General features: G+C 41.9%; 1 protein-coding gene across 1 annotated transcript; it reads left to right on the forward strand.

Annotated features, from left to right (window-relative positions):
- Window positions 1–849: 849 nt before the first annotated feature.
- TM7SF3 (transmembrane 7 superfamily member 3) lies at window positions 850–18,259 on the forward strand. The gene is made up of 12 exons (XM_061359746.1): window positions 850–1,090; window positions 6,657–6,811; window positions 8,549–8,699; window positions 9,155–9,275; window positions 10,031–10,202; window positions 11,282–11,459; window positions 12,754–12,840; window positions 13,280–13,360; window positions 14,094–14,246; window positions 15,587–15,684; window positions 16,062–16,224; window positions 16,697–18,259. Exons 1-12 carry the CDS (start codon window positions 1,021–1,023, stop codon window positions 16,957–16,959), a joined length of 1,692 nt encoding a protein of 563 aa, XP_061215730.1. The 5' UTR covers window positions 850–1,020; the 3' UTR covers window positions 16,960–18,259.

The raw sequence follows: 18,259 nt of genomic DNA on the forward strand, positions 1-18,259 counted from the left end.
AACCTAGTCTAGTAGAGGGTGTCCCTGCCCATGTCAGGGGTTGGAACTAGATCTTAAAGTCTTTTCCAACCCAAACTATTCTGTGCTTTTTATGAATGAAGCCAAGGGTAAGCAGTTTGGATGCTGAGCTGTGAATAAAGAGTGGATGAGGTCTCAGCTCAACGATGGCAGTGGCAAACGCTAAATTTAACAGGATTTTAATGTCTCATGGATTTTGAATTACAGGAACCTTGTTCAGCAGAACACAAGTAACTTCAGCACACCAGATAACCTAATGGAGATCAGGATCCTGAGTATGGCAGGCAAAGGCAGGAAGAAGAAAGTGCACCCATGTATCTGGAACAGCTACAAACATGGAGCAGCACCCATTTCTGTGTTCTTATGCCAGACTGACAGTTTCCTTTTCCCCCTTCAACTGGAAACCAAAGCAAGCTGCAGAAAGAATAAATGCAATGGGGTGATCGATTTTAGAGCCTAGGTTATGATGCAAACTCGCAAGTGAGGCCCAAATAACAAAGTGAAAACACACCCCCAAAAACGAAGTATTTTTAATTTGCCTTCTGTTTCCTCCTACCATGTGCTCATGAATCATCTTTACAGCCAGAGACGCCTTGAACACACGCCTGGGAGCCCCTGAGGGTTAGCAGCGTTTCTCACTGCCGCTTATGAGGCAAAACCAAATGGCAGCTGCTTTAAAAATTAATAAATAAATAACCATTTTAAAATCCAACCCTCCCGACCTGGACACTTGTTTAAGATACTTGTACGCGCTTACAAGTACACACAGCTGGCGGACGCGACTTGGGAGGATAAAAGCCGTCGAGGGCGGCGTTTGGGGTCGCTACCTCAGCGCTGAGGTGGGTGAGGGGATGTTGGGAACGGCCTCCGCCGGGTGGGTCCTGTGGGGCGGTGCTGAGCCGGCGTTTGTGCTGCACCGCCCCTCAGGGCCTGCCTGGCTCAAGCCCCTCCTAATCGCCTGGGCTTGCTCACACCCTACTGTCCCATTCCCTTCACAGCGCCATGAGGCTCCCTCTTTGCGCAGTGGTGCTCTGTGGGCTCCTGGGGGTCTTCCGTTATGGTGATGCCTCAGGTAAGCGCGGCGTGGCGGGGGGGCGGGTGTGCGGGCCGTAGCCGCCATTAAGCGGCCGAAGGGCTGGCGAAGCGCGGGTTCGAGCGGGGAGAGTGAGTTTTGGGGCGAGTGGAGGTCTAGCGGGATGGAGGGGAACGGGGTTGAAGGGTCAGTGGAGCCTTCTGAGGGGTGCTGCAGGCGGTAGTGGGTCGACCTGCAGGTGTCTGGAGGCTTGAGATCAAAGCGAAGACGCAGCTGTCTGGAGAGCTGGAGAGAGTTCGTTATATTCATTCTTATCGTCGTCTTTGTGGGTAGGGAGACATTACCCCTCTTTTTTTCCTACCTTAATCGATATGAACACCATCAGTTTAGCTCCTACATGGATATACAGGGCTAATTTTACCCGGGCCATTGCAGAGATACGGTACAGGCTGATGAGCCTGGTGTAGAGCTGTTTCTGTTAAACAAAAGTGGTGTTCTCTACTTATGAGTGTATATGAGAAAGGGATTATGGTTAATAGTGGGATTTTTGTGTTTTTTTTAAACCACATGTTGGGTCCTAGCACCCAGTGAATTGTGGGCTGGAAACCACTGCCAGTATAAAACTAAGGAAATAAGCTCTTTCTCCTTCCTCCTGCCCCTAGAATTTGAATCTCGATTAATAAGATTACTTTTTGTCCATGCCGATGTAATTTGACTTTATTTGACGTGGATTTTTTGGCAATTCCCATGTGCCTGCGTGTGACTAAAATAGGTGTCCAGAGGTAAGTGTACTGTAAAGAGTTTAGCTGGTGAAGATTTAAGAGTTGCTTACTTTTTTCTGGTTAAATTCTTATCTGTTCAAATGAGGGAAAAAAATAATTGGTTTCCTTTCAGAGATAATTCAGAGATAAGCAAGCAGTCCTTTATGTTAGGGCTGATGTAAGCCTCCTCTTCTTACAGTTTTCTTTATTTTTAAACTTGCCTTTAATGAAGCTTAATTGACCAAAAGGAAAAATCTACTCTTGGGATACTTTGCAAAGCTGCAGAACAGTGTTTGGAACCAATCTCAAGTGCGGAAGACTTCTCTTTCTCCCCCACCCAGAGTCTCATGCCCAGGATCTTAGAGGAGAGCCAGGTGTGTCCCTGCTGCCTGTAGAACCTAGACTCTTAGGCTTGGCTGCTGATGGTGGCAAGCAAGTCTGAGAATGAAGGCTCAATGTTGTTGGATTGTAATGTTTATACTAAAAGATGGTGACAAGCAGTGTGTCTCCTGGACTTGATTGAAAATGGGTCATGTGTTTATTTTTATTTTTTTGTTACAGTATGTTAAAAGGCAGAATGAACATGGGACAGAGCTAACTGCTCTACCTTGAAGGAGCCTGTTGCTGTATTTCCTTCTAGAGTCGAGGGTGGAGGGTGAAAGTATTCTCCTCCTGAAAGGCTACTAAGCTGTGTAATTTGTGTATGAACAGCTATTATTAGGCCCTTTAAGCGAGGACACTTGCTTAATGGTTCACTTACTTGAAATTGTCTTGTGGTTATCCAGTGGTTTGTAGGGATGGGCACTGCTATGTCCTAATACTAAAAGATCTTCCTTCATTTAAAATGTGCAGATAAGTAAAATCTATGCATGACAGCCAATATTAACTCTCTGGGGTTCTGATGTGCTGCTTCAAGCTTTGTATTTGTGCAGAAGTGTTCTGTATCATGTTTGTTACCTTCCAGGGAGCTCCACCTTTATGAAATAGGATTGCAATTGGCCTTGTTTGCTACATCTAAACCAGATTGGAAAAACTAAAGCAAATTTACAGGATAATTGGGATTGAGCTCCCTTTTGCAAAGGGAGCTTATCTGGATGAACTTAATTTGTGCTAGCTGTTTACTCTATCCAAAGACAAAATTTTAAAATAAGAGGTTCGTGCAAAGCTGTTTAGCTGCCTGAATGTATTGGTCAGCTGGCCACTTGCATCTTGATGCTCTACTACCTAGATGTGCAAATGACTTCTTAATCAGCAGTACCAGCAATATGACTGAGGCCAGGTCTTGTGTGTTCTGGTTGATAGTGGGTTAGTAAAACTGTAAGCAGGTGAGACTGGTGCTTCTTCTCTTGCTTCTCAGACTGTAGACCTCATGACTTCTAACATGGTGAAGAGTCTTCTGGTATGGGAGTGGTGCAGTTGATAACAAGACAAATTCTATAGCCCTATCTACTTCATGCATCAAACTGTCCTATAAACATGAGTCTCAGTTCACATGCAATTAAAATTTAGAAGCTTACATAAGTCTTGCTTCTTTTGGGGTGGGTATAGTCTTTATTTGGGGTTCTACTACTGTGGAAAGACGGAGACCTTGTAACAGGACTCTGCCATGTCCATATATATATGGCCTTGCAGGTCTGATACAATATGGCTGCTGTCTTTATTCTGTTAAGTAACTATACTTATGTTTTCCCTATTCAAACTAGTTTTGAATCTGACCTTGCATTTCATCTCCATTAAATGTCTTCATGTGACTACTTGTTTGCATACTCCCTATGCTGGAAGGTTCTTGCCTCTTAAATCTTGCATAATCTTATTCTGTATATCCATTGACAATTGGTTGTTACAGAGTAGAAATGTGTTTCCCCTGACTATAGAGAACTTCTTTATCTGAGGCAAGCATAATGATTGAGCATGGCTCTGTAGGTAAATACTCTTCCTATATGAGCAGCAGTGGTATTTCTTCAGTTGTGCTTCTTAATGGAAACTGGACTGCTAGATGTCATCATGGACCTTGTGTGGTTAACTGTTTATTGGTGATGGGGAGTGGCACTTGACTATTGGAGTTGGAAATGTGACTTCGAGCATCAAATGAACTGAGCTTGGCATTGAATCAGCAGAATGGAAATGGTCAAAGCTGGGTATTGCTTGTTGGGGAAAGTGCATGTCACAGCAAAGGGATGACAAATGTTGGCTCTGAAGTCAACTACCTTGTTGCTTAGAGTTATGAATAAGGGGGTTTGATCTCAAAGGAGCTCTGGGAGTTTTCATTCCTTTGCTCTCTTTACTGGTTTTGCCCTTCATGTGAGAGAAAAGATATGAGGAGTGGCAGACTGCACTGCCTATCTCTTTTCATCAGTTCTTTTATATGCTGGGTTATCTGTGTTCCTGTTCTAGTATTGCTACTAGTATATGAAGTAATACATGCTCAGCACTCCATCTTCTCTCTGCTCTTGCTTAGTTTCAGCAGTGTTGACTTCCTTTAAGTGTGTTTTCAGTTGATGATCCCTGTAAGGGTGAGGATTCCTGTCTTGTATCTAACCCAAAATACTCTGATGTGCAGTGACCATCTTACTTCTCCCTGCAAGGCAAGGAAGAGGCGATAGCCTGGCATCTGATGGGGTGTTTTCCAGCCCTTCACTCCTTGAAGCAAATGAAGCAATAAAAGAAGTTGGGATGCTTGGATTTTGTTTCTAGCTCCATTGCAGACTTACTAGGTCAACTACTTAACTTCTGTGGTGGTGTTATCTTTGCTGCATGTGCTGCTGAACCTGCAGTCCTATTTGGTGTGCTACCTTCAGTTTGATCAAGCTTGCCCAAAGAAGCAGCTTGCACACTGTGGTTGGCACCATGTGTTCATGGGGGTCTTGGTATCCGTCTTCCAAAGCATCTTTGATAACACTGAATTCTGTATGGCTCAGGTAGTCTAATGCTTGTCTGAGAACTTACATTGGAGGTAGGCCTGATGAATCATTAGTTGTTCTCCAAGCTCTTTGTCTGCCCTGGAGCACTAGTGGTGCTCCAGGGCAGATGTTCAAATGACAGAAAAAGAGAAGGCTGGAAAGGTTTATGGCCATGTAGCAGTTGCTCTTCTAGCAAAATTCTTAGAATCTACTCTGCAGTTCTTGTGAACTCTCCTTTTAGTTGTCTTTCAAGCTTGGTTAGAAGTGTACTTCAAGGAGCCTGTGAGCAACAAGCTGAAAAGACTTGTCAGATGGATGTGGGCATTCCTGTTATTCACTATGAGCCTGTGCTGTTCTGTCCAGACTTTAGTTTAAAATGTATGTCACATGCACTGTTTTAGAAGCACTTATGCAAACAGTAAAGCAATGTAGAACACTGTACTTTTAATTTACCACAGAGGGCCTCTGACATTTAGAGTCTCATGATCGTGTTGCAGTAGTAGCTGCACGTCTTGCTGATGAATCTGTTCTTGTGTTATGCAGAGGCCTCTGGGTATAAGTACAGAGTGGAGGTGAGAAATAAGACAGACCAGTTCAGTTTTCCCCCCACCGCCCTTGATGTAGAGCATAGAGAGGATGTATATGGTTTCAGCTTTTCTGGTTTTGGTTTTTTTCTTAAAAACGTCTACATGTGAATATCTGCAGTTCAGGAAACTGTGCTCAAGTTCTTAAAGAGCAAAGAAAAATATTTATTGCATTTTGAGCTTTCAATTAAAATTTCTAAGTACACAGATGTATAGTATGTGCCTTTTGAATTATTTTCTTTAGTATCCATACTGCTAGTTGCATTTCTAGTAGACTTAAGATCTAAGGACAGCAGAGGTCTTGTGAAGGGGAGGATAACCTGAAGGGGGACTCTGTCTATTTCCGAAGAATGCATAAAGCTTTTTTGTAGCTCTAATTTTACATTAATTACTATTTGAAAGCTTTGAGTAGGAACTTTTTCTACCTTAACACAAACTGCAGATGATGGAACAGAAAAACAGAATATTTTTAACTCCTAGATGGCATATGACCCCATATTTCAGCTGGGGTTTTATTGGTGAGGCTGTCCTACGGTTGGTTGAATTTTTGGGGTGGCATGTAGAGGCTGAAGTTGGCAAGACAAGAAGTGTTAGTTTTTTCCTCCACTGTGGGGTGAGTGGGGGAGGCGTGAGGATAGGAGCTCACCTTTAGCTATGTATTAACAGGCAAAGAAGCTGGCCAAAGATGCCAATTCTTGGCAGATGAGAGCCGGGGGGGGGGACGGGGACGGGACACACACAGCCCACTATATCCTTTTCTTTTCCTGGATGATCTGAATCATCAGCAACAGTGTATAAGGATGGTGCTGTTGATTACTCTGTGTTTCTGCTGGAGTACTCAACCCTATCAACTCTTTACACTGGAAGAGGCAACTTTATTGAGGAAGTGCTGTGTATGTGTTTAGGCTTGATAAGTTTTAGGTTTGCTGGGCTACAGTGTACACACAGGAATCTTGGCAAAAAAGCCTGAAAGGCATTGTGCGTGCTTTGTAAGCATCTGGTCTGCCTGCTAACCACCAACAAAAGAGAATCCTGTGGATTCTGTACAGCTGCTTCTCTTTCTTCCTCTGATATCCCTTGTCCCTCAAGAGCCCAGCATGCAGAGAAAACAGGCTTTCTAGCATGACTTGAATGACAAGCCAAAGCTGATTCTCAGAAATACTTATGTCCTAGGTCACATGGTTCTCTTTAAATGAAAATGATGGTGGATCATGGGGTTATGCTCATCATAAGAAGAAATTGCCTTGGTTGTGTCTTGCAAAAATTAATCAGATTAATTACTGGGTTACTGGAAACTGACAGACTTCCCTTAGTAATTGCTTCTCTCTGGACAAAAAAAGTGTCTTTTTTTGTTCTACAGGTCTTCTTGAGCTGTCCTTGGGAAAATTCAGAAATGTGCTACTTAACCAGACCAATCCAGTGGAAGCTGTAATCAGGAACATTGCAAGCAACGTGACTGTTGTTATTTTTCAAGTACATGCCCAGCAAAGCAATGTGGTGATATCCTTTGATAAGGTACGGTAAGAGTGTCACTTCTGTTCTTAAGTGCTACTTTTCTTTTAACAAAGGAGTTGGCCTTGGTACATGTAGGAATATAGAACTGAAGCTGTATAAATAATACTAATATAAAATAATACTATCTTAATACCTTCATGACTCTTGGACAGTATTATTTTGGCTTCAGAAATCCGTTCTTGTATAGCATAGCTGCTATTTTGGATGACAAATGCTAAAGGAATTTCAGAGCTGACTTGAAAATGTTTCAAGGCTTTTTGTTCTTGGTGGAAATGGTGCTTTTGACATATGACTGCTGACTACTATCCATTAGCTTGTAAAATGAAAAACAAGGTACATAATATTCTGTGAGAACTATTTTCTAGATATCTCATTAGCTAAACATGATTGCTTTGGGATGTTTAGCTGTCTGCTGTTTGTGGCTTGGATCTAGCCACTACAAATAGAATGTCTTGTTACTCCAGCTTTTTGTCCTGAATCTAATTCTTCTTTGATGGCACATGGAAAAACTAGTCCATAGTGCTCCAATGAAGGCTGTTACTTCTAGCCAACAATAGAAGCATTCTTACTGCTATACATTAGCCTCAGTTTGTCCCATCATTACTGGGATGCAATCATCTAAAATACTGGGATTTTTTTTTTTATAGTGCTGTGAGGCTCAAACAAAAGCTAGAATGTAGACTAAGCTGAAGGTGGTAGACAGAGACCTGACAGCTGCCATCCAGTTTCCTGCTCTCCATCAGGTTTATTCAAATGAGAATATATTGAGTGCCAAGAAGTATCCTGGGAAGCTCAGGAGATGGATAACCTGTAATACAAGTCACCCAACTCAGTCATCTTTGTACTGATGAAATAACCAGGATTACAGGGTTAAGGCATTACTGTTACACCTGTTCAGTCTTTGATTACCCCTGACAGAATCTTCTGCTGCCAATTCAGAGCTTCCTTGCAATTGACGTTACCAGGCCAAGGGCAGCGACGCATAAATATGGCTACACTGCTTTTAGGGCTGGCCTGCCTCTAGAAATAGGAAGCTAAGCCAGACCATAAAGTCTGCCATGTCTAAAGTGCTTCCTTACAGTGTTGCCTGATGAGTGGGGCCTTCTTGGGCAAAAGCACATTTTCCATGCTGAAAAACAGATTTGACTGCAGGTCAATTATTTGTTCAGCTGTGTGAGTGTGATACTGCCTCATCTTTCTTCAAGATCCCTGGTTCTAGAAGGGTTAGTGATGGTGGGGATTGGGTCAGTAGCTGAACTGGCCCCAGGCACTTGTCTGGCATGGCTAGTAATAAGCCAGCTGTCATACAGTAATCTTCATTCTGGTGGAGAGAATGAAGGGCTTCTGCACTTCCCAGAATGTACCATCCCTTGCTTTTTGTGGAGGATATTCCAGTCCCTTCACACTTCTAGTAGTCAGTCCATTGCTGTGCAGCAGTAGACTTCAACTAGCTGGTTTTCTCTCCAGCTTGCTTGTGATTATCAGCTCTTTAGTAGTGTCAACTTATCACTTGGGTTTTGAGCCTGAACTAGGCTGTGTGTGGTGTCAGAGGGCACTCCCTTTTTTCCATCTTCCTTTTATCAGCTAGCTAAGGACTGAGTGCCTCATCTGTGGTCACTGGCACTGAAATACATGCCCTGTGGGTTTGTGGCAGGAATGTGACTCCTGTACAATAGGTCAAGTTGTGTTAGAAATCTTTTCAAGAACTGCTTGGTTATATCATTTGTTTCTGTCCAGAATCCATCTGTGAACAGCTCAGGAACTGGAGTAGACAAAGGACTGGTTTCCATCCTTCGGCCTCAGCAGACCGTATGTACGTGGTACCTTCGGTCTCTGGATGCTAGCCAGGTGCTCAGCACAGCTATCTCTATTCCCTATATGGAGAAAGGTATGTTCTTATTACTCTATAAGGGATATCACCTCTACTTATTGCAAGCTAACTGTGAAAGGAACACCTCAAATGAACACCTTTACATGATGCAAACGTGTGATGGAGATGCCAGAAATTCTTTTGAGATGGTCTGAAAAAGTTTTAGTATCACTCACTGCAGAATTGAGTTGTGTATAAGGATGTACTGTATGGTCTTGTTATGACTTCAGCCTTAGAGTAGAAAACTGTTGTGTATGCATCAGGACCTAGCTTAGACTGCAGTGAAGCCACTTGTGCTGTTGGCAGGACTAGAAGTTGACAGTTTTATGTGCTTGGCAAGCAGGCTGTGCCAGCAAGTACCTTCATTGCTGAGGTCTTTGATTTTTTTTTTTTATTTTATTTGATTTTATTTATTTTTTCATGCATCTAAGGGGGAAGTAACAACTACTACAGTTATCTTTTCTGTGTTCTAGATCCTATTCCTGGAGGCTGCAATCTAGAGTTTGACTTGGAAGTGGATCCAAATATTTACCTAGACTATACATTGGTTGATACACACATCAAGTTTGCCCCTGCAAACTTGGGATATAACAGGTGTGTGAAAAACTGAGTGCACTGAGCAAGACCTTATTTGGCCAAGATAATAAAACAAGATTCTGCTGGAAAGGCTGACTATCCAGTTGCTGGCAGAAATCTTGTTTGCTGCAACAAACTGAGAGGTAAATGAGGAAGAGGAGGAGGAGAGATAATACATGAAAGAGATAGTTGAGATCTGCATCTTGTGGAAATGACTGTACAACTTCAGATATGCAAGCAGTCAGCAAATAGTGGATCTTCCCATTCTTCATTATGACTTAATCTGTTTAAGAAGCAATTGTGTATTCTAGCCAGTTTCGTTCCTTTACTGGTACTGAAGCCTGATAATGACCTAGAGTTTTGTCTAACATTGAGACTTCAAGTTATAAAGCATTATTTCCTGAATGGTGCCTGGTGTCTCAGGTGATAGTCAGGGAATGGGAAAGCTGTGTTCAGAGCTGTTTGTATATTTAATATGCATGGAAAACCAAACAGCGATGTTGTGATCTTTAATTGTTGTCACCTCTTGGAATTCTTGGGCTGGTTCCTTATGACAACTTTAGGAAGTCTCTGTAAATGTAAAGGCAGGTACCAGCACAGATGCTACCTGCATCAGGGTGCTTCTGCATAACACTGCTGTAGTCTGTGCTTGCAAACATTTACGATCTGGCTTTGAATTAGCTACTAGTGTGAACTTCTAAAGAGTAAATGGAAAGCTAATGTTAAGATCTGGGGGCTTGTGATGGGCATGTGGCTGATCTCTTTAATTGCAGAGGAGCAAACCCACCATCCTGTGATTCAGGGACTGGTCAGAACTCCAGATGGCGGCTGCACTATGATGTCTACCAGTACTTCTTACCAGAGAATGATCTTTCTGAGATGGTACTCATGAGCCACATACGGAAGATGTCTGAGGTGCGAAGTATCAAAGCCAATGGCATTAAAGTGAGTCTGAAGCACCGGTGTTACAGGCTTGTGGCAGTGGCACTGCATGTTTTCTTTTCCCCTGTGCTTCTCTTCCTTGAGTGGTGACATAAGCAAGCTGCTGATGCTTCAGGCTTCTTATATCCGGGACTTCTGGCTGGGAAGTATACAGCGAGTCTTGCATGCAAACTGGCAACCACTCTTTTGACATAGAGGTGGATAGTTAACAGAGTCCCAAGCGTGGCAGATTTGAGACATCTTGCAATGGACTCCATTAGGTAGACATTAATTGATTAGTCTGAGATGTTTCTATGTCTTGCACCCTTTTCTCAATGAAACCAGCTTTTATGGGAGTGTCTTCTTGCTTGCTGTATACTGCTTTAGTCATAGTGCTCTTTCAGTGACGTTAAAAGCCAGCTTGCCTATAGCTATACTGCTACTGAGTGCCTATAAATCCAGGAGTAGAGCCACTTCTGACAAAGATGGGTAATCTCCTGTGGTGCCTGATAGATGCTGGTGTCTGGCATCCTCAGATGTTGAGGGATGAGCAGGCAATGCCACAAAGAGAGCAGGGATAGAGAATAGAGTGAAACTGGAATACAGACGAGTGCCATTTGGAGTGGCATAAAGAGATCTGATACGTGAGAGCAAACACTTAACTACATGTTTACCTGCTCTCCAGCAAAGAGATTGGAAGGGATGGAGCAGGGACTCATTGGTGATGACCTGCCTGGTTTTGCTAATGAGTAGAACGGCACGGCACCCTTGCCAGCTTCTGAGGCCAGACCTGGGTTAGCAGACTGGCAGGGAACCCGAGCTGTGCCCTCAAATAGGGAGGAGCAAAACATATGACTGGGAGAGTCTTCTTCCCCATCAGAAACTATAGTAATGCTGGAAGAAATGCAGTCAGTCCTGTGAGCCTTTAATGCTTCGATTTAATTCTGAGAGGATTCAGAATAGGAGAACTCTTGCCTGGAGTTCTTGCAGATAGTCTTTCTTGAGCTGCTGAGTATTGCCTTAGCTGTATGAACACATCAACATGCCATCAGTAACAGTGACAAGCAGTTCATTGCAATTGAAAATATGCTTTACTGTTCCAGATGCTTACACTGACAACTGATGACAAGACCAATGTCTACTTTTCCTCACTTCCTGGACAAGGTGTGATCTACAACGTCATAGTATGGGATCCTCTTTGGAATACTTCTGCTGCATACATACCTGTGCATACATATGCCTGCAGCTTTGCTGACCTAGTGGATAGCTGCTCTTCTCTTAGTAAGTTGGGATTTGTATATCCTTGCCAACTCATCTCAAGCTTATTGTGCTCCAAAATGCTAAATGGTCCTTTTGAGATTATTTTTTTAAATATGTGAAGAAGCATTTTGTTTTACACTGGATATATTTTGTTACTTTATGACGGAGTTTACTTGGTGATTGAGGAGAAATTCTAGGATGATGAAATAAGAGTAAGAAGAGCATTAGCAATTGAAGTTTTAACTTAATGGAGGTTTAATATTGTGGCTTGACAATAATAACTTTCAGTTCTGTAGCACCAGTCTAGCTTTTTCCATCTGAACTGGATACATAATGTTAAATCATTTGTAGGACTATAGATTCTGCATGTAAAAATAAGCTAATAAAACGTGAACTAGGTCAGGGTCCAGTCTGATATTTATTTTCTGTTTAATTGTGCTAGTGCTATCAGGAATCAGCAATCTACAAATATTTTGAAAGGAGGTGGTCACCTAAAATAAGCATAAAAATACTATTAACAGTAGTGGAATGACCACAAAGTCATGCTACTTTGTACAAGGTTATATAATGATAGAATTTGAGCAGGAAAAGAGTAAAGCTGCTGTTCCCGTTATGACTACAGTAGGGCCAAGTATAGTGGGTAGAATATGGTGCATAAAATAAAATGTGCTTTCATGTTTACTTTCTTATATACTGTAACATGCAACTGTCATGACAACATGAGATTATATAGGTTAGACCTCTCTTCTGTAATTTGGAGAACTAGGAAAATGTGGTTTAATTTTTCAAATAGTTTAAGTAATAGTAAGAATTTTGCCTAGGGGACAGGTGAGTTGTACTTGGATGATGATCCTTTCTGTTGCATGAAAAATATATTAAAGGGAGATCATGTTGAAGGCTGCAGTAATAAGGACTAGAGCTGCTGTCTGGGTCACTACTCCTATGGCACTGATTTTTTTTTTAAGGTGATTGGATGTACCTTTATTTTTATTTTTTTTAAAGCTGAGCAGATAATTTTCAGGTAAAGCTGTATCTGTATCTTAATCAGCAAGTTAGAGCTACTCTAACTCTTGCAGAAATGTCAATCTTCTGAATAAGGGGGAAGGTTGCGACTTAGTCTAGAACTACTTCAATATTCTGTTGGAGATCCAGTCAAGATAACTGGTAGTTCAGCCATTGCAGATCTGCTCACATGGTGTCTGAAGGACTGGCAGATAAAAAACTATCAGTTACAGCAAACTGACCATACCTTTGTTTCACTGTTGGGACTGCCAGGTAGGATGCTCTTGTAACAACAATTTCTTTCTTCTTTTAGGTAAACTCTCTACCAAAGTATTCTTTACTACTTTTGCTGCCCTTGGTCTTTTCACTTGCTTTTTTGGACACAGATTCTGGAAAACAGGTACTGAATACTTTTTTTTTCCTCTTTTCATAAGTCTGATTGGAATTTCATAACTGATTTTGCTTTAACTTAGAATGGTGGTGTTGTTAATAAGATTCCTTTGATAGTTATTACATGTCAATTAGGTCCACTGCTTGGTTTTTACAGGATTTGATCTTTTAAGCACAGATGAGCAAGAAGTTCCTGTTATGCAGGGAAGAGAAATGTGGAACTAAGGTGAATGCTGGACAACATAGCTATAAATATGTAGTTTTTGACTGAAGGGCTTGAGGACACTGCTTTCCAGGTCAAAGTGTAGTCTGGCTGTCAGTGTCTGGGAAGCACAAAAGGAACTGATCTGTTCCTTCCCTGTTGTAACTTCAAGATATTTGAAGATTTACTGAAGTGGGTTTGGTATGAAGTGTTATGACTATCCTAAGTCTTTTTCCTTCTTCTCTAGACTTGTTCTTCATGGGCTTCATATTCACAGCCTTCTTCTTCTTTGTATTCATCACACGAGTAACTGGCCTTGGTTATGATGGTGAGTAGATGTTTTAGGATACCCGATACCCTTCCGAAAGTATTATTATGAATCTCTTAAGTAAAATCTCATCTGTGCTTGTTGTTTGCCAGCCTTAAGAAGGATAGGAGGGTGGTATCTGAGTACTTGAACTGAGCTACGATTACCATAATAGCTGAATATGCAACAGAGTAAGTTTTGCTTCCAGTAGTAGAATTAAACAGCAGAATTAGTTAATGTAGCTTCAACTGTAAAAGACAAATTTCAGTATCTAGCCAAGGAAGATCCAGGTTTTTAGAAATCCTGGAAATTTGCAACATGCTTCCTTTCTACTTTTTTTTTATAATGAGTGGACCTCAGTTTCTGATCAAATACAGATTCCATCTGTAAAACAAGTAGAAGGTCTGTACCCTGCTTGATAGATCAGCAACAATTAGTTCTTTTTGTCTGTGTCCTGCCTCATAGTTACCTTTTTGATACATGTGCATTAGCAGTTGCAACCTTAACTGCCCTGAGAAATGAAGGTACTAATAATGTGCATAGTAGCAAGCCTTTTATTCTAGCTCTTCCAGTAGTCCATTCTCAGTTGCAGACTGGAGTCTAAGTGGAATGTGCATGAAGCAAGTACTGATGCTCTTGGCTATATCCAGAAATTTTTCATTAGGTAACAATCAAAAGTGTAAGTAAAGCTGCTGGATACAGTATTGCAATAACAAGTTTTTAGAGTTTTGGAATTTCCCCTTTTGTTTTTCAGTGCGTCTTATTTTGACAGCAGTAGCTGGAATTATTGGAGGGCTCCTCTTGGTTGTGAGCTGGTGGAGATTTGGCTCGATCATACTCTGCATGTTTATTATTGGACTTGTGCTGGGATTTCTCTTTTCATCAACAGTCTTCTTTACCCCACTAGGTATGCACTGAAATACTCTGCTGCAAAGTACTGGCTATGGGGTGATGTATTTCTGCTGTATTACAGGGACATTGCAAGGCTCTAAAATGAATGCTGCTCTGGTTTACCTTAGTATGATATTTAACTTTCCCTTTCCAGTGTTGGAAGGAATAGTGATATACCTGAAGCCTTTGTTCAGGTGTGCTGTAATTAAAGGTACTTAGGGAATCTGCACTAGTGAGAAAAGGAAACTGCTTATTCTGTGGAGAACTTGCTGAGGCCCTTTCTACATAAGCTGTATGCCATCTCAGCAGTCAGCCACCAGCTCTGCTCCAGGCGTGCACTTGCTGTCTGTCTTTATTTCCTGTCCAGAACAAGTCACATTAGAAAATCTGCAGTCTTAACTTAGAGGCTTCAGATGTAAATGCAATATGGATTGAGGAACTTTGGCTGTTACCTTTCACCATACTACAGTGCAAGGCTCTGGGAGCATTGCACTCTAGGAGTCAAATTTGTATTTGCAGCTGGATTGACATCCTTAAGGTCTTCAGAATGACTTTGAGAGAACCAATAGCCTAATTGTTTAAAAGCAAGTGAGGCTGCTGAGCTGGAATCCCTCAGGGGCATCACAGCATCAGCCACACTTTTATCTGTCGATTTTAAACATCAGTAGTCTTCTACTTAAGATCCCTTGGTGGGACTGTTTTTCTTCAGTCATTTGTGTTTGACTTAAGCCACAATTCTGTGATAATCCATGCAGTCCCTGGTTGGTCTTCATTAAAGCAAAATGGCTGGGGGTCAGCTTAGAAAAGGTTAGGCCTTAGAAAGCAGGGAGAGCAAAGTAGTGTTTGAGTGACTTCATTACTCTTCCTAAATCCAAAAGAATTTGTTGCATTGTGTTGTTGCCATGGCTGCACTTGCACCATACTAGAGTAAAATATACATAGATGCAGGTTTTCATATTCTAAAGCTATATGGCTTTAAGTAACAAAATGGCTTCTTATTGGGCAGAAATACTTTGGTACTTCTTATTCTTACCAGATGAGTAATATACACCTCATAAAAAATAAATCTTTTGTTTCATGGACATGGTCTGCTGTCCAAACTGAGGATACAGGGCCTATACTCACTGTACTCAACTAGGGTAGTCTTTTTCTGTTCTTGAGTAACTGTTACAGTGCACCTTAAACAACTTCTTCACTTGAGCTCAAAAGGTGATCTTTTCAACACTGTACTCTGGATATTTTTGATTGTACAAAATTTGGGGTGTTGGGGGAGGGGAGAGCTCACCCCAACCACTTGCACAAAAGGAAATTTTTTGCTAACTAGTAAATTACATGTGGAATATGATGTCTTTGCAGGAGACTACAGGGTCTTCCGTGACGATGTGGTGTTCTGGGTGACCTTTTCATCTATAGCCTTGCTGATTCCAGTGCTTTTTGTTGGCTGTCCAAGAATTGTAAGTAATCTGCACTGTCACCTTAAAGGGAGGAAGGCTGTCAGACTTCTTAATGCAAAATGTAGTCCTGCAGGATATGTATAGAAAACTTAATACAGCTTCATGAAGTCAGCACAGGACCAGCTCTGGGGAGTTTCTTTTCAGCCCTACTTGAGCTAAGTGGTCTGTAATCAAAGGAATGACTCTCTGCAGTGTTGCACATAACATCTGCTCATGCTTGCATTTAGTTGACTTCTGCTGTCTTAAAACGATGTCTGTAGAACAGGTGTGTGCAGCCAGCTTCCAGTAGAACTGGTACCAATTACTGCCTTAATCAGGTGGGGGACTAAAGAGTGTTTATCAGTCTCCTGAAGCTGTGTTTTTTCTTCCCTGTCTAGCTGAACATACTGGCCTCTGGAATAGTAGGCTCTTATGCAGTGATCCTAGCTATTGCTTGTTACATCTACACAAGCCTTGCTTACATCACCTTAGACCTGCTCAGAAGGGTCCTCAATGATTACTTCAGCAGAGCTTACACCAATGTGCCTTTTCAAACAAATGGTGAGTACAGCTCTGAAGGCTTCTTTTTCTAAAGAAAAAACACTGCCTCTTTGGTTCTATTGTAAACAGTAATTGAGGATAGGAAGGAATAAGAGAAGAACAAAATAAGTACAGTATAAGGTTTAACTCCCTAATGATAAAATCTAGTCCTGCAAAAGAAATACTCAAATACACTCCAAGGCAGCAACCTTTCAGCAGGTGTTATGTGACAGAGGCCCTTGCAAAAGGTGCTTTTTGGGCTTGGACCTTGCTGGTGAGTTTGCGGGGTGAGCAGACAAAAGGCCTAATATGGTGACTGAACAGGCACATCTTGCCCCATGTGCGTTATCCCCTTTGCATGGAGTTACTCTAAGCATGTGAGGCTGCAGAGACTATACTTCATTCTGTCACTAAACTTGTTCAGTGTTTGTGCTTGGGAAAGGAAGGAATTTCCTGCTTTGATACAGGAATCTGCTTGGTTTCTCTTTTTCAGACTTCATTAGCCTCTCAGTGTGGACAATGCTGGCCCTCAGTGGAATAACTGTGCAGCTTCGCCGAGAGAGAAGTGAAGTGCCCTTCCCACCACACCCATATCTTGCCTGGAAGCGGGAAAGGGAGCGCAGAAGCACCAATGTCTTAGACCCTAGCCATCATATCCCTCCCCTGAGAGAGAGGATCCATAACAAGCTGCTGCATATCAAAGAGTTTTTTCAGAAAGAGCAGCCAGCTGGGGAGAGAACTCCTTTGCTTTTGTAACCTGCCAAATAACTAGTGGGAACAGAGGAAGAATCTAGAAATGGCAACATGAGTGATCATCAGCAAACCAGGCAGTGATGCAGGATTACCACTGCCAGTTTGCCCTGCTTAATTTAACAATGATCGTATTTGCCCAACCTGGAAGAAAAGTTATCTGTTGGTACACTACATGCTGTTTTGTGACTCCTTCCTCAATGGCCCACTCAGCCTGCTGTAACGTGTATGTCTAGCTGCAGAATCTTGTACTAATGGTCAAGTACAGGTATTTATCCTGTGGTGATCTAGTTTGATGGTTAGGTATGGGAAATACAAAGCAACTCTTAGAAAGCAACCGGTACAGTTCTGGTTCTTATCTTACAGTGTGGAAAACCACTGCTGAAATACTGCCTGACTGGCTCCTTAAAGTGGACAGTCTCTCAAATTGTGAGGCATGAAAGATGAGGACCGCACACAGAAGTTCTTCTAGCAGGGACTGAAGTATCACCACCTAATATAGGTACAGAATGTGTGGCTGCAGACACAGTTGTTTCCAAGAAGTGTTATTGTACTTTGCAAGCTAAACTGAGTGACTTGAATTTAAACTGCACTGAATTAACTGTTGTAAATGTGCACACTGGGGCTCAGGAAGTGGACCTGATCTGAGATAAGAAGACTTTCTTTCTTTCAGCTGGTTCTGTAGCAAGCTGGTCATCTGTGCAGAGATGACTGTTAAGAGGACACAAGAGGTTTGCCTCCTTGTTTGCTTTCTGAATAGCTTTTGTCTTTTTTCTGCTCTTGTATATTTTCTTTTTCTTTTTTTGGTGGTGCTGTCATAAAAGAAAAAGCTAAATAAGCTCTTCGTAGCCAACAGCAGTTCTGGTTTGGGTTTTTTTTTCCCTGCAATTGACTGAAACACTAGTTTTATTTTTAATCAATTTATCTTTTAATTCTGCCATTAAGGGGTGAAAACCAGCATCCAGCTAGCGAAATCCTGACCAGGATCCATACTGACTATGTTCCTTACCACTTTGGATTGCATCTGTTCAAAATGGAATGTAGTATAAAACTGGATAAGGGTGGATGGTTGTGATATTGTGTGGTGGCTTTATTGACTTCCTTAAAACCAAACCGAACAGCCATATTCAAAATGCAGACCGGAGCATTGTGGTTTTGGCTCACATAAATGCACAAGCAGTCCTGAGGCTGTCCTTGGTTTTACCTGCCTTTGCCCACCATACCAAATCCTGGTCTTCATGGTCAGTGTTTACATGGTGATCTGTCATGCATTAAATGATGGTTGGTTGAAGTTTTGTGTCCTGTA

The sequence above is a fragment of the Neopsephotus bourkii genome, unplaced genomic scaffold, assembly GCF_033783945.1.
Source record: "Neopsephotus bourkii isolate Nb327-2 ecotype Australia unplaced genomic scaffold, CSIRO-AGI_Nbou_v1 NB_107, whole genome shotgun sequence".
Classification (NCBI taxonomy): domain Eukaryota; kingdom Metazoa; phylum Chordata; class Aves; order Psittaciformes; family Psittacidae; genus Neopsephotus; species Neopsephotus bourkii.